At 46.1% G+C, this 13,562-nt stretch overlaps 1 protein-coding gene across 5 annotated transcripts in view; it reads left to right on the forward strand.

The window, feature by feature from the left end:
* The first annotated feature begins 8,215 nt into the window (after positions 1 to 8,215).
* The window catches only part of SMOC1 (SPARC related modular calcium binding 1), a 134,245-nt gene continuing 128,898 nt past the window's right edge, over positions 8,216 to 13,562 (forward strand). For all 5 annotated transcript variants that reach the window (XM_063333244.1, XM_063333245.1, XM_063333247.1 and 2 more), the window contains exon 1: positions 8,216 to 8,517. In XM_063333244.1, coding sequence (XP_063189314.1) covers positions 8,413 to 8,517 — 105 coding nt within the window. In that variant the 5' untranslated portion in view covers positions 8,216 to 8,412. The remainder of the gene's footprint in view (positions 8,518 to 13,562) is intronic.

The raw sequence follows: 13,562 nt of genomic DNA on the forward strand, positions 1-13,562 counted from the left end.
CTGGGATCAAATGGAAGAGCCTGAAAATGCTGCAAGCACTTTTGTATCTGTGGTTCTAGTTTAGATCATTGCAGATGCTGGCTATGATACGTGGCTCTGGGTTCAAACCACCGTCTCAGAGTATTTGGTACGGGGTACGTGAGCGAGTCTTTCCTTCCAGTGTCTCCTCGGCTTGCTTTCTTTTGCTAGCAGTAATCAGAGTTGCGGTAAAAAAGTTCATGGCGCGTTGTGTTTCGTCTTTCGTCCTTTCATCTCCCATCTGAGCTGCTGTCCCAGATGAGGACTAGGGAGTAGGATGATACCCGTAGAGTCCTGGCAGTCTGCCTCTTCAAACACCCTGAGCGCTTTCTGTTAGAAACCACCTTCGTTGTTTCTTGTTCCGACTGCTGGGTTGCGCCGTGTGCCATTACAACATTGCCTTGTCTCAGCAGTGAAGCCATCTCAGTTAGCGATGGGTAAAATAGACCACATTTAGAGTACAGCTTGACTCAGCCTTCAAGTATTTAGCCTCGGTTAGCGACGAAGCACAAAATCTTGATGTATAAACATATAAACACACATTCGTTATGTATAGGAGCAACGGGACAAAACTTAAGAATATTTTTAAAATGCTTTGAGGTAAACAGTCTCTTTTTGTGCAAAATCATTGCAAAGTTGGCCGTCTGAGCAGATACGTTCAGGGTAAGGTCGATTTTCACCAGTTTGCCTCGGACCCTGCCAATCCTAAAACTCTTTTTTAAAAGTGGGGGTGTTGCGCCATGATGGGTGACAGTGCTGACCTGCTCCTGTCTTTGTGTCACCACCGAGCGGTACCACAACCCTCCCTAGTTTTCGATGGTAACGTGCTTTTACCCATGGGATGAGGAGGAACAGGCGACGCTACTACATGGCATTCAAACAAGCGCTTTTCAGAGCAAGGTCCCTTCAGCAGCAGAAGTGGGGAGAAGAAATCAGAGCTCTCTGACAGTTTTACTGTCTGTCGGGGGCTGTGGGAGATAGCACAACATTCATGTGAGGCTCTTATACTTCTTGACACTTGCTCAAGAGGGGGAAATAAAGCACAGAGAGGTTTTTTGACCAGATCTATGTTCTTTTATTAAGCCAACGGCCAAGCCGAGAACAAACCCTGGGATCCCCAGTACCATCTCTAGCTTCTTGAAAGCACCACCTCCTTTTCTGAGCTGCTTCTTGCCTGTCTTCATACAGGAAGCTCTCTGTCTCTGTTGATCTGTGAGCTGAAGGTAGGGGATTTCTGTAAAATACATTCCGCTGTAGATTCCCATCGCTTTCTGTACAGATCTCCCACGGTCTCCATCTGCCCTTCCGTCCTCATTCCTTGCCCCCATTTTCTAGGCAGTGATGCCGGAGCCTATCCTCTTGACTAAGCTGTTGCACTTTAATTTTCAACAGGCCCCTATTGCTCTTGCACCTTGTGTGTGGTCTTTGAACGTTATGTGGCTCGGCAGCTGGGAATAGTGAGTGGGTGGGCAATTTAAAACAGAAAAGACTCTGTATCAGCACAGGGCTGAGGTTTGAACTCTGCTCAGCTTTGGATACACGTAGCTGGTTCTCAGGGCTGTGATTTAAGTGCAGTTTTGCTGGTGTCAGTGTGAAGCCTAAATCAGCGCTAAGAAACTGGTAGGGAAGAAAAAACAATCTTTGCCTCTCCGATAACGAGTTAACACTCTTGTCCCTGAAGAAAAATTGCAGGATCAAGGCATCTTAGAATTTTATCCTGCTCTTTTGTCACCATTTTGGCTCTCCAACTCGGAAGACAAAAAGTGTCTAACATGATGCCAGGTCTTCTTTGCTGAAGTACATTTCTGAGTTGCTTTCGTGCCATTTAGGACACAATTCTGATTCCGAGTTTTTTGAGGATAAGGACTGCTGATGGAGGGAGGCAGATGAGAGGGGTGCCAACCTGTGACACAAAATACTTTCTTCTGCTCATCTGAGCATCTCTCTGAGATGAGGTATATGTGCTCAAGTGACAAAAAATAATCCCAATGTCATGACTTATTGAGCCCATAGGGCCTGATCCTCAGCTGCTTCCTCCTTCTTTTTGCTGTTTTATCTGCTGGTGGAGTATCACATGGAGGGGACATCGGGCAAGAGACCCTGCCTTCCATGTGCCCTGGCATGATTCCCCTCCCGCTGCTTCTTTTGCACTTTCTATGGTGAGACCACTCCATATGGGCAAAGAGTGCTCATGTATGGGAGATTCACCACCTGCTCTCCCTCGCATTTGCAGCCCAGAGTACCTACTCTTCAAAACTTCAGCGCGGAGGTATTCCTTTCCCCACCCACTTTCCAACTATCCCACCCAGGTAGACAGGATGAGCAGAAAGAATCCTTGCCTTGATAAGATTGATAAATGAGGTTGGAACAGAGCTCCTCTCTTCTGGAGTCCATATGGGGTCCAACCCAACTTCAATCTCATAGCTGATTCAAAATAAAAAAAAAAAATTGGCAAGTCCCTAAGTACTTTTAAAGATTCTAAAGGTTAAAGATATGGTCGATTGGCATTCTTTTTAGAGCCTGGAGTGATATTATATTTACTTCTCAAAATTGAAAAAAGTGCACAATGAACATTAGAAATCTGTTAAATTATTGGAAGAGTCATCTAATTTTCCAGTGCCACATAAATGCTCATCATTCACCACCACTCCACCGGGCCTCGTACCAATTCTCAACATCATACCCTAGAATTTGCAAAACATAAGTAAGTGTAAAAAGGCAAAAAAGGAGAATACCCTCATTTTCAAGGAGCTAGCAGTTTACAGACTAACATCAGCCAGATCATTGTAGAGGTTCCATCCTTAGAAATAGGTATGTGCTTCAGCACCATGAAAAAACATACTGAAGCTCAAATGGGCTTTACAGTCTCTTTACTACATCTTGCACTTCACTGCATTCCTTTTTTGGGTTGTTTTGTTGTGTTTTCCTAATAATACTGGTGTATGGTAAATAGCCTCTTCCTGTGGTGGAATAAAGTAAGGGCATGAAGGTATGGCTGGGTAGTAGGATCAGATGGATGGGCACTAGTGAGAGGTGAGGGTTTGGCAGTGATGAGGAGCTAACCAGTACTAGCAACTCTTTAGGAAACCAAAGAAGTGGAGCCCAGGACACACACAATTTAATATACTTTCTAGAGAAAAGCTCTGCACAGAAGTATATGAAGTATAATGAATGAAGTGGCGGATTATAGACGGATTTCATGGAAACAAGCTTGCAATCCTGTTATATTTTTAACAAAGCTTTTTGTTCAAGTATAAGCGAACATTCTGCAAAGAGCTTCCGGGATGAAAAGCCCAATAGCACACTTACTATTACTAACAGGGTTTCATTCAGGCATATATATAATTAGCTTTCATAAGAAGCTGAGACTCCTTTTTGTTGACATAATTCAGCAAGTACACCCCAAGACATGCTAATAGCAATGTGTCTCTACATCTCGACAAGTGTGATTACTTTGCCCAGAGCAGCAACTGTGCTTGACAGCCGGGTGACACTGTAAAGTTGACGTATGCTGTGATGTGAATCCTTTCAAACCCAAGGACTTCCCAGCCTCATAATCACTGTGAGTCAAACTTACTCCTCCCCACTGGCCCCATAATTAACTGGTGTCTGAGAAGCTGGGGAAAGCTGGCTGTATTCTGCCTCATTTGAGGGTGACTGCACAGGCTCTCTTATCCTGTGGTTGCTATTCCAACCTGTGAAGGGTCATGAGTGTGCTCAGCTGTGGCTTTTCAGTCTTATTCTGGGCTTTCCTGAACTCACCTTTGGATGGAGGTTTGGGGTGTCATTATAGCTCTTCCAACTGTTGCATGTTCTCAGCACTGAAGGCCTAGCAGCAATGGATAATTCTCTGATTATAATTATCCAAATGATTCAATAGGCATGATGTTCAAAAAAATAGCTCTAAGTTCTGCATCATTACAACCTACAACAATCAATCAATCTCACAGCAAATCCCCCATATTCTTCTTTACTCCTTTTGTGACAAAAAGTGAACTAAATCTAGAGCTGCTGCAGGAGTGATTGTAGCATCCACAGACTTAAAAAAGAACCACTAACATTAATTTTGTCCCTAAAAGCAATTAGCTTGTATTTGGAGGCAGTGGATTGTTCTTTATTGGAAGTGTGAGTAATTGTTTCTGCTAAACGTGTCCAAGAGGGGATACGTTCCCTGATGGAAGCTGTGGCAGACAGATCCCATGGCGGTTCTGTTGTGGGTGCCAACACTGTTTGAAGGAGGACAGCAATCTTCTGAAACTTGTCGGAGGACAAGACAAGTAGATGCAGAGGCAAATAATCAAAGCAATCAAACAGCTCTCCCTGAAGAGTTGTCAAGACCACCAATATATACGTCCCGTGCCATGGGTTTGAGGTGGTACGCATGATATGCATGCACCATAGCAACAAGATATTAATCATCCACACATACAGGCACATGTTGGGCTAAGTCTTCAGAGGTGCAAGTTGTAGGCTGTATCTGGTATACACAACAAGCCCCAACGGTACCAGTGCTACCTCCAGCAGCATTGCATAGCTGAATTCATTACAGCTGGGCTTACACCTTCCTCGGAAGGATCCAAATGTTGGGTCTAGTGTACGAATGCCTGGGCATGAAGAACAACAACTCTTCTAGTTCCGTGCTCTTCTCTCTTTGTAGTTTTCAGTTAAACACCCTGGGCAAGTTCTTTGCTGGTGAGACACCACTGACTGAAATGGCAGTGGGCCAGCACAGCTTTTGGCACTGCATCCTCAGAGCGATGGCAGGGATTTTCGGAAGAGCTCAACTGAAAAGGTTAGATGCCCAATTCCTCCTATGTTTAGACACTAACCTCCTCTTGGCTCATCAGGATCTCTGCAATGCCACTGACGGCCAAGGCAGGCACTTCCCATTTGCCAGCAACTTGGAGAGAATTAACAGACAACTTAGTGGCACCAAACTTTCAGTTTGGGCAGTTTGTTTTATTTCCCTAGATTTTTCTTTGAAGATGACACACCAGTAGAGTGCACCGATACCAACCAGAGTACCAGGCCCAGTATACTGAAGAGTTAGGCACGCATTTTCAATGGTGAAGGTGATTCACCACTGGAACAAAGACACATATTCTCTCTCTTGCTGGTGTCTTTAAACTGGGTCTGGATGTCCTCCATCCACCTGGATGGTTCTTTGCTCAGGTTTTTGGGTTCAGAACAGCTCAGTGGAATTTAATGGTTGTAATATGTAAGTCAGGCTATAGAGTCTCTTCTGGCCTGGTTATTGCACTGAGGCAGTTACTATCTGCAAAGGAAACATACGTCCCTACAGAGAAACACCTGGCCATGGAAATATTGGTCAAGACTGGAAGTACATGCTGCAAGGTTATGAACAGCTTTGACCATGAAGAGGTCAAAGTGCTCATTTATTGGGAATTTCTGACCCTCCCTGTAACTTTTACTCGATGTTAAGACGCTGCTGGTGTCAGGGCCTCATAGGCATTGGAGGGTAGGCTTTCAGTGTAACTGGTATTCTCTGTTAGGGAATACGAAAACAATAATTTCTTCACAGGAGTGATGAGCATTTATATAGCAGAGAGATCCTGGTATTCATGGGTTTGTCTATGGAAAATACGCCAAAGACAGACATTCATGTTTAAAGTGCAAGTGATAAGGAACACATGAAGGCATCACACAAAGTAGGTCAGATGCAAAAAAACTCCCTATGAAATTGGAGAGGGGAATGTAGGCAAGCGGGATATTGTTATCTGGACTGGAATTTAATCAAGACTTAACTATGAGGTGATGTGGTACTTCAGTGGTGGGATCACCGCCTCAACAAAACTGTACTAGATTCTGCCTGTCTTTTCACAGATGTCAGGTGTGCACTTGTATAACTTGTCCAACCTCAACAGAGCTGATCCTGATGTACACAAGGACACTCATATTCAGATTTCCCTACTCTCCCCCTTCTCTTCCCCTCAAGGTCTCTCTGCTCGTGTCATGTGGAATGGCAGAAGTTCAGGTGTGGATCAGAGAGACTTTGAAATGGAAAATCAGAGGATACCGCAGGCCATATTGAAGAAGAGCTGGCAAAGCTTAGGACCAGGATAGCAGAGTGGTGAGGGTTAGGACTAAGGTACATTGGTAGGCTTGTATGGTGTGCCGGGTTTGGAGCTCCAGAGAGATCTGCAAGCCAAGAATAACGAATACTGGCAGAGCTCCGTGTGAGTAACAAACTGCTTATCCTGCCTAGGCTAATGACAAAATGTTACGTACTGGCATTTTTAAAATAAATACCTTTTTTTAAAAAAAGAAAAAAGATTAAAGCAACCGCTGTAGCTAAACACCCAGCTTTGCTCTGATAAGATGCCAGAATTATATGACTTCTGTGTAACAAGGTTCTTCGTGTGGGTGTAGCAGCCCCTCCCCATACCTAGCGGATACACTCTAGGGAATTTTTACAAGTGTTGAGTATTGCCTCTTGTAAGGTCACTGAGTAAAGAAAGTTAAATACGTTTTATGAAGAAATCACGTCTTGTGTGTTTCCATAAGAGCACCGCAAAACAGTCCCACGAAAAGGTTATTATCACTATTATGTGCACAGCAGTGGCCAACCATGCATATTATTTTGCAAAATGTTGGGCCTCTGCCTGCCATCAAACTCATGATTGTAATTTAAAAATTAAGGACTTGATGTAAATGCAAGTCACCCCGGTTCACAAGACACCTCCATCACTCAGTCAGCAGGTAGAGGCTTGGCATTGCTCTCTGCCTCCATTGCTCAGGGTCTACAGCCTACTGCCATGTTGCTGCCATGGTGCTGCTCTCTCTTTAGCTCCTAATTGGACAGACATAGAGTCATAGAATCGTTATGGTTGGAAGAGACCTTTAACGTCAACCAACCATTAACTAGCACTGCCAAATTACTACTAAACCATGTCCCTCTGCACGACATCTACACAGCTTTTAAAATCCTCCAGGGACGGCAACTCAACCCCTTTCTTGGGCAGGCGGTTCCAATGCTTGACAATCCTTTCAGTAAAGATTTTTTTCCTAATATCCAATCTAAAAGTCCCCTGCCACAACTTGAGGCTCTTTCCTCTTGTCCTAATGCCTGTTACTTGGGAGAAGAGACCGACCCCCACCTGGCTACAACCTCCTTTCAGGTACATGCCTGCAGAGACTGAGACCTGACAGTGGATGAATCTCCATTTTTTCCTGCTCCTGCTCCCACTTGCCGGTTTGTGACACAACACTCACTTTCTACACAGGCTTCCCATTACCAAATGCCTGGTTATGCTTGCACATACGAGGAACCACAGGCAGGCTGAAAACTCTTGCTGCCTCAAGAGATGTCAAACTTGATCTGGGGATGGTAGGGCTTGCTGTCCCAAGAGATGCCCAATTCGATCTGGGGACTGTAGGACTTGTCTCAAGAGATGTCAAACTTGATCTTGGGTTGGTTTTCCAGGTGCAAGGTATATATTACTAAAGCCCCCAAGCACATCTCCACCACAAGGTGTCTAGGCTTCATTAGGCAATGCAGACCAACGGGCCATGGGGCTACATTTGCACTTGGGAGAGCAAGGAAAGGCCTTTGGGGATGGGCAGTCTCTGTGGTTGTGGGTCAGCCATGCTTTGAGCCCTGGCACAGAGGTGACAAGAAGACCTACGATGCTCCTTGAGATACGAACTTGTTTCTACAGCAGCCCTGGCGCAAGAGCGCCTATCCAAAGGAAGAAGGTCCGTGGACCATGAGGTATTTTCCTGTGCCAAATTTACTTGCTCATTGCCCTGACGCGATCGCACGGCCCAGCTGTCACCGCCACCTCCAGCACCAGCCGCCGTGCTGGGCCCCGGGATGCCCAGGGGGGCTCAGGGGCGGGCGAGAGGCGCGGCCCGGCAGCCCCCCGGCGAGTGGCCGATCGTCTCCCGCAGCCTCGCCGCGACTGCCCGGCACCCCTGCAGCTCCTGAGGGCGCGGCGGCCGCTCCAGGTGCCGCCGGCCCGGGAACGTTGCCCGCCACCCTCCGGGCCGCCGGCAGCACCGCGCCACCCGGGGCCAACCTGCGCCGCCCGCCTCACGGCCGGCAGCGGGGCGGGGCGGGGCGGAGGGCCCTGCCGCCCCGCCATTGGCTGCAGCCCGCGGCGGCCGCGCTGCGATAGGTGCGCGCCGCAGTCAGTGCCGCCCGGCCCCGCCCCGCCACGGCTTTATAACGGGCATCCCCATGGCCGAGGCGGGTAACCTGCCGCGGCGGGAGGGGGCAGAGCCGGCCCGGGGCACCGCGCGCGCCGCCCGCCAACGGATACGCCGCCGCCGCCGGGCTGAGGGGCGGCCGCCCGGGAGAGCCGCCTCCGGTGGCCGCAGAGCCCCGCCGTCCCGCCGCTGCCCCTCCGCCGCCGGCCACCCCCACGAGGGAGGATGGTGCCGCGGGCCTGTCGCAGCGCGGGGGCTCGCCCGTTCCTGCTGGCGCTGCTGCTGGTGCATCTGCCTCAGGGTCGCGGCCACCGAGCCACGGGGCCCCGGGTAAGTGTGAGCCGGCGGAGCGGGGCTGCCTTTCCGCCGCTCGCCCCGTCGCCGCCGCAGGTTGCCCGGCCCGCCGCCCCCGCGCCCTGTCAGTGCCGCAGGTGAAGCCCCGGCGGTGGCCGCCGCCGAGCCCCAGCCGCTCCCGGGGCCGCCTCCCCGCGGGCGCCGGCCCTCGCCGGGGCCTCCACGCTCATGAAAAGCCGGGTACCGGCTGAATGCGCGGAGTGTGTGCATCGGCATTAACTTGTTGGTATTTATTGCGGGGGTGGGGGGGGAAGTAGGGAGGGGGGGAGGTTGGCAGGCTGTGTTTTTATATTGCTCGTCTTGCATTTAATGTAGCCCCTGTTCCCAGCACACTGCTTTAGGACTTTTCTTTTCCTTTTTTATTTATTTTTTTTTTTATGTTCCCAAGTAGGGATTAAATGAATCCTTGCAATAAAGCTAGATGCCTTCAGCCCAGACTTCTCCCTGTAGGAGTCTAGCTCTGTTTTTTTAATCTGACAATGTTTGACTCTTACTGGGGCTGTTAATTTTACTTACCAAACTATTACATTGCTCTGGAACCCAACATCTCTTCTAAATATGGTCCTCTCAGTGAGCTAATGTTACCACTGCAGCACCACTACAGAGTAGCATGAGAGCTTTTAATTATAAAACTGCAAAACAGTAGCTGTTCTTCAGCCAATGCTGCAATAAAAGCACAGCGCTGGGTGAGTGGAAAAACTTGATCTCTCTGCAGGCGTGTTGGATGCATTGACCACGTGCATTCTTGACCCATCAGTCTGAAATGGTATGAAATGTAGTACCTAATTAACTTACATCATGGTTAGGCAAGACCAGGAGTCTTTGGAATCCCTGCTCAGCCAAAGTGTAACAGTAAGGGACTTTAGTGCAATGTTCTAGTTTTTTAATAGAAATGCTGTTTGACAGGATGGCTATTAAATGCTTCTCTGAGCTATGGAAAGTGTACTGGCTGCACTGGTGTCCTTGTGTTTAGCTATGCTGTGTAACCTCTTTTACGGCCAGATGTGTAACAGCAATGGTTAGAACGTGGCAGATCAGAACTAGTGTGTGCCATAAATTCTTGGAGACCTGTATTAAGGGATGGGGAAACATGGGGTGCTTATGCATATATCTGTATTACCCAATATCAAGCATAAACCTCAAAATTGGAGTAGCACCAAATAGAGAGGAGCTTTGAGGTGATAAGTAAGAGGCTGGCTGGATGACTAGGGCCCTTCATCAGCACTGGTATCTAAATGCTTTAATGAAGAGAAATTGAAACAAAGAACAAAATAAAAAAATCCTGATCCTAGTGCGTAATCGCACTTCCATATATGCCACTTTTATATACTGTACTTTACAAGGCAGTTAATTGCTTGCTGTGCTGTCGTCTTTGGAATGGGAGCTAGTTCAGAAGAGTGGAAAACCAAATACAAAGGACTACTGATTTACTTTTTGCTTTAAGTGAACTGATGTTGCTGTTTCTCTGACTTTGCTATTTCTCCCTTCATGACTGGGTGAGAGTGTCAGCTGTGAGCACCAATGTCTACAGTTCTGTAGGAAGATGTGCCTTAAAGCTTTAACTTCTTAAAGTTTTAGCTTATGAGCTCTTAAATGGAAGGCTGTGAACTTCCAGGGTGTTTAACTCATGAAGCCCATCTTCTCACCCTTCTAAGTATCATGCTTAAGTGCATGTGAAGGTGGGGAGTTTGGTTTACTCATTTGCAACCATGTTGATCAATACGATAAGCCCCTGAGCTTCATCTTTTCTAGCGAAAGGACATTGCCAGTAAAGTTGTCATTAAGTATAAAGGTGCCATACTATAGATTCCAGTGTACACAAGAAAATTCTTTATTATTAATTTTTTAATGATGATTACCAAGTTACAACAGTGTTTCTCATGCTAACTCGTGACCCAGAGCATATTCCTCTCAGGAACGCTCCGTAGATGGGGAGGGGGTATCAGTGTTGCAGTTCTGGGGTCTGATCCTGTAGGTGTTCATTTGCTAGGTGTGATATTTGCCCTTTTGCATTTTCTTTTCTGTATGGTAAGCACTAGAACTACAATACTTGCAAGCTGAAATGTTTTTAAAGGTGAACAGCAATTTTTAATCCTACTCAATGAGTTTAAATGAGCAGCAATAATGCTTGAAGCAAGTTCTTGATCTTTCTCCTTGAATTCCCTCTTACTACTGTAGTGCTGCTGCTAAGCTAGGCAGTCAGCACCGTCACTGAATACATAGGCAGAGGAGCATGGCTTGCTACTGTTTGCAGAAAATGATGGAAAACTAACGGTATTGAAGAGAAACAGGTATATCTGCATCTCTTGTGCCAGTAAGGGAGCAAACTTTTGGACTAAGTGAATTAGTTCAAGATGATTACTTGAATACCAAGGTAAACTACAAGTGCAGCTAGTATTTACTGGCCCACTGAGGTACTTTTGGATCTCAAAAGATAGTGTACAAAGCTTTCTGTTTCCTGTTATAGGAAAACTCTAAGTAGTGACACGAATCACTTAGACTTGGGAAGTGTCAGTGATCTGTAGGAAACATCTGTACATATGCTGTGGCCCACTGAGTATTGACAACAACTGCCCAAGACTGTTGTGTCACTTGTTTCCTTACTTGACAGAATCTAGAAAAGCTTCTGCTGTGTTACATGATTGCTTAGTCACGTCTACTCTAGTAGGTGTAAAGACCACTGTGAAAGCGATCAACTGACTATACTTGGAAAATGTTTGTCTGAAGGATGTTGCCTTCTGGAAAAAGATAATCAGGCGTTACTTTCTATTCATATTGTCTTCCTGTGTGTCTCTTTCTCTCTGCTGGCATGAGATCTGGAGTTGTGCGACAAGCCAGGTCTTGCTGTTTCCACTCCTTGACCCCAAAGTGATAGAGCTTGACTAGGCTGGCTCTTGCATCTCCTACTGTGTGGTGCATTTGAGCAGTACTCTTTCATAGCAGATTATATAGGTTGTGCCACTAAGCTCTGTTTTCCCCCATCTGGACAATAAATGGTGACCTTTGTCTTTCTAGTTCAGAAAGATAGATCTATGTAGGTCCCCTGCTTTTAGAGTATAATGCCTGACCATTATGAACTCACTCCATTTATGGCAGAGAACTGTTAGTGGCAGCAATGACAAAAAATAGCACAGAAAAATGGTGGGTGCTTGCAGAAGGAGCAGAACATGACTGCAGCAGTCAGAAGCTGTCCTAGGAACAGGCTTGAATTTCTGAAAGACTGGGGATCTGTACCCCATAGTGACTGCGGAGGAGTAAGAAATGGGAGGGGAGGGAAGGGTAATCACTATAATTTTCTTCCTAGTTTCATGCATGGAAGCATGTCATATCCCTCCTTGGAACGTGTGCTGGTTGGAGACATGGGGAAGACCTTCCATTTCAGTGCTGTTGCAAAGGGAAGGTAGTAGTTAGTAAAACTATGAAGATATCCACAAATTCTAGTGCGTAAACTGGAGTGCTACAGAGCAATGAGAATTCCCTGCTGCAGCTACTAGTCAGAACCCCAAAGAAGAACCTTGATAAAAAGTGCTGAAAATGCTCCTGCAGCTTTGCCATTCCCTCTGGAGGAGCAAGCAGTATCACAGATTGTGCTAAGGAGCATGTGTTCCTTGCACAGTTCTTACTGCAGCCCTGCTGGGAGGGTTCCATAAAGCATGGGTCTTTATACATGCCCTACTAAAATTAGGGAGACTGTGTTCTTCATGGTAGGAAGAAATTAGAAAAGGATATACAATAAAAATATTCTGTGATAAATATATAAAGCAGAGGGCTCCATATGAAGGAGATCTAGAACAGAAGAGTGAAACGTAGGATAGATTTTCAATGACTGAATTTTGTTTCTTGGTTTGACCTTAGTCATCACTCTGCATTGCAAAGGTCTACACTGATAAGTATCAGCTGAAGCACTTTAATGTTTTAGGTTTCCTTACTGTTGGAGAGACTCACTTTAATGAAAGAATAAGTACCCAAAGGCAAGTCTTTAGAAAAGCATCCCCTGACAGGACAGATTTGTTACTGTATGGCAAATAGCTTTTGGTTACAGATACTCTGTTTTGGTTGGGTGAGAGATATTCTTGCCTAAGTGGAAGCTCTAGTTGTACATAGTGCTATACTAATTATTTCTCCCTCTCCTTGTTCCTATTTAGACCTTTAATGTTAGACAGCTGGGTTCTTTGATGTATAACAAAGAAACTGATTTGACTTGCTTTTTATCCATTACACAACTGTATTGAGGAACAGGATTAATTCTTCTGTGAAGAAGTATTGGTCCATAATGTTTTAATACATTAGTATTGGAACATCAGGTCCTGTTCTAAACCGGAAAGTGCTGTAGGATCCAACTTGTGCTATGTAGTCTTAGAGCTGGTGTTTTAACTGCCTGAGCTTCTGAGTTGGCTATGAGAATATTTCACTCATGTTGACCTCTGCTGCTAATGAAAGATTTCTGGCCACCAAAAGATTTGATACAGAAAAAGAAACTGTAGTTGGTGGAACACCTGCAATGATAACCTCTTGGACTCGTTTTCAAGTTTCTAGCAGTAGTCATGTGTTAAGGTAATCTTCACTGCCATCAGTGCAGAGCAGATGCTGTCTTGGCTTCTTTCATTTCCAGATGGCCTGAAGCAATTGGTAAGATGACTGTAAACCTCATTTCAGTGGTATAGTAGCTCTGAAATATTAATACTGCTGTTTAAATATCTTAGATGTTCTTATCCTGCCATCTCAAACTAATTGCGACATTACTATGTCAAAAAAACCCCAAACAAACAAAACCCCATTTGTCTCCTACTTGGCTGCTGAATCCCCAGTTCTTCTGGGGCTGGCACATCTGACAGTGCAGTTAAGTGTTACACAATAAACACTGTGCTCACATTAACAGCTAAACACGGAGGCAATACAGGTGAAACTGAAGCTCCTCCCTGAAGGCTGCTGTGCTGACTGTCACACTTAAGTCTCCTGTGTGACAGCATGATGGCTTTCTGTCAGAGCCCCCCCAGCAGCTGCCACGAGGGCTCTGGTGC

The sequence above is a fragment of the Chroicocephalus ridibundus genome, chromosome 4 (genome assembly GCF_963924245.1).
Source record: "Chroicocephalus ridibundus chromosome 4, bChrRid1.1, whole genome shotgun sequence".
In the NCBI taxonomy this organism is placed as follows: domain Eukaryota; kingdom Metazoa; phylum Chordata; class Aves; order Charadriiformes; family Laridae; genus Chroicocephalus; species Chroicocephalus ridibundus.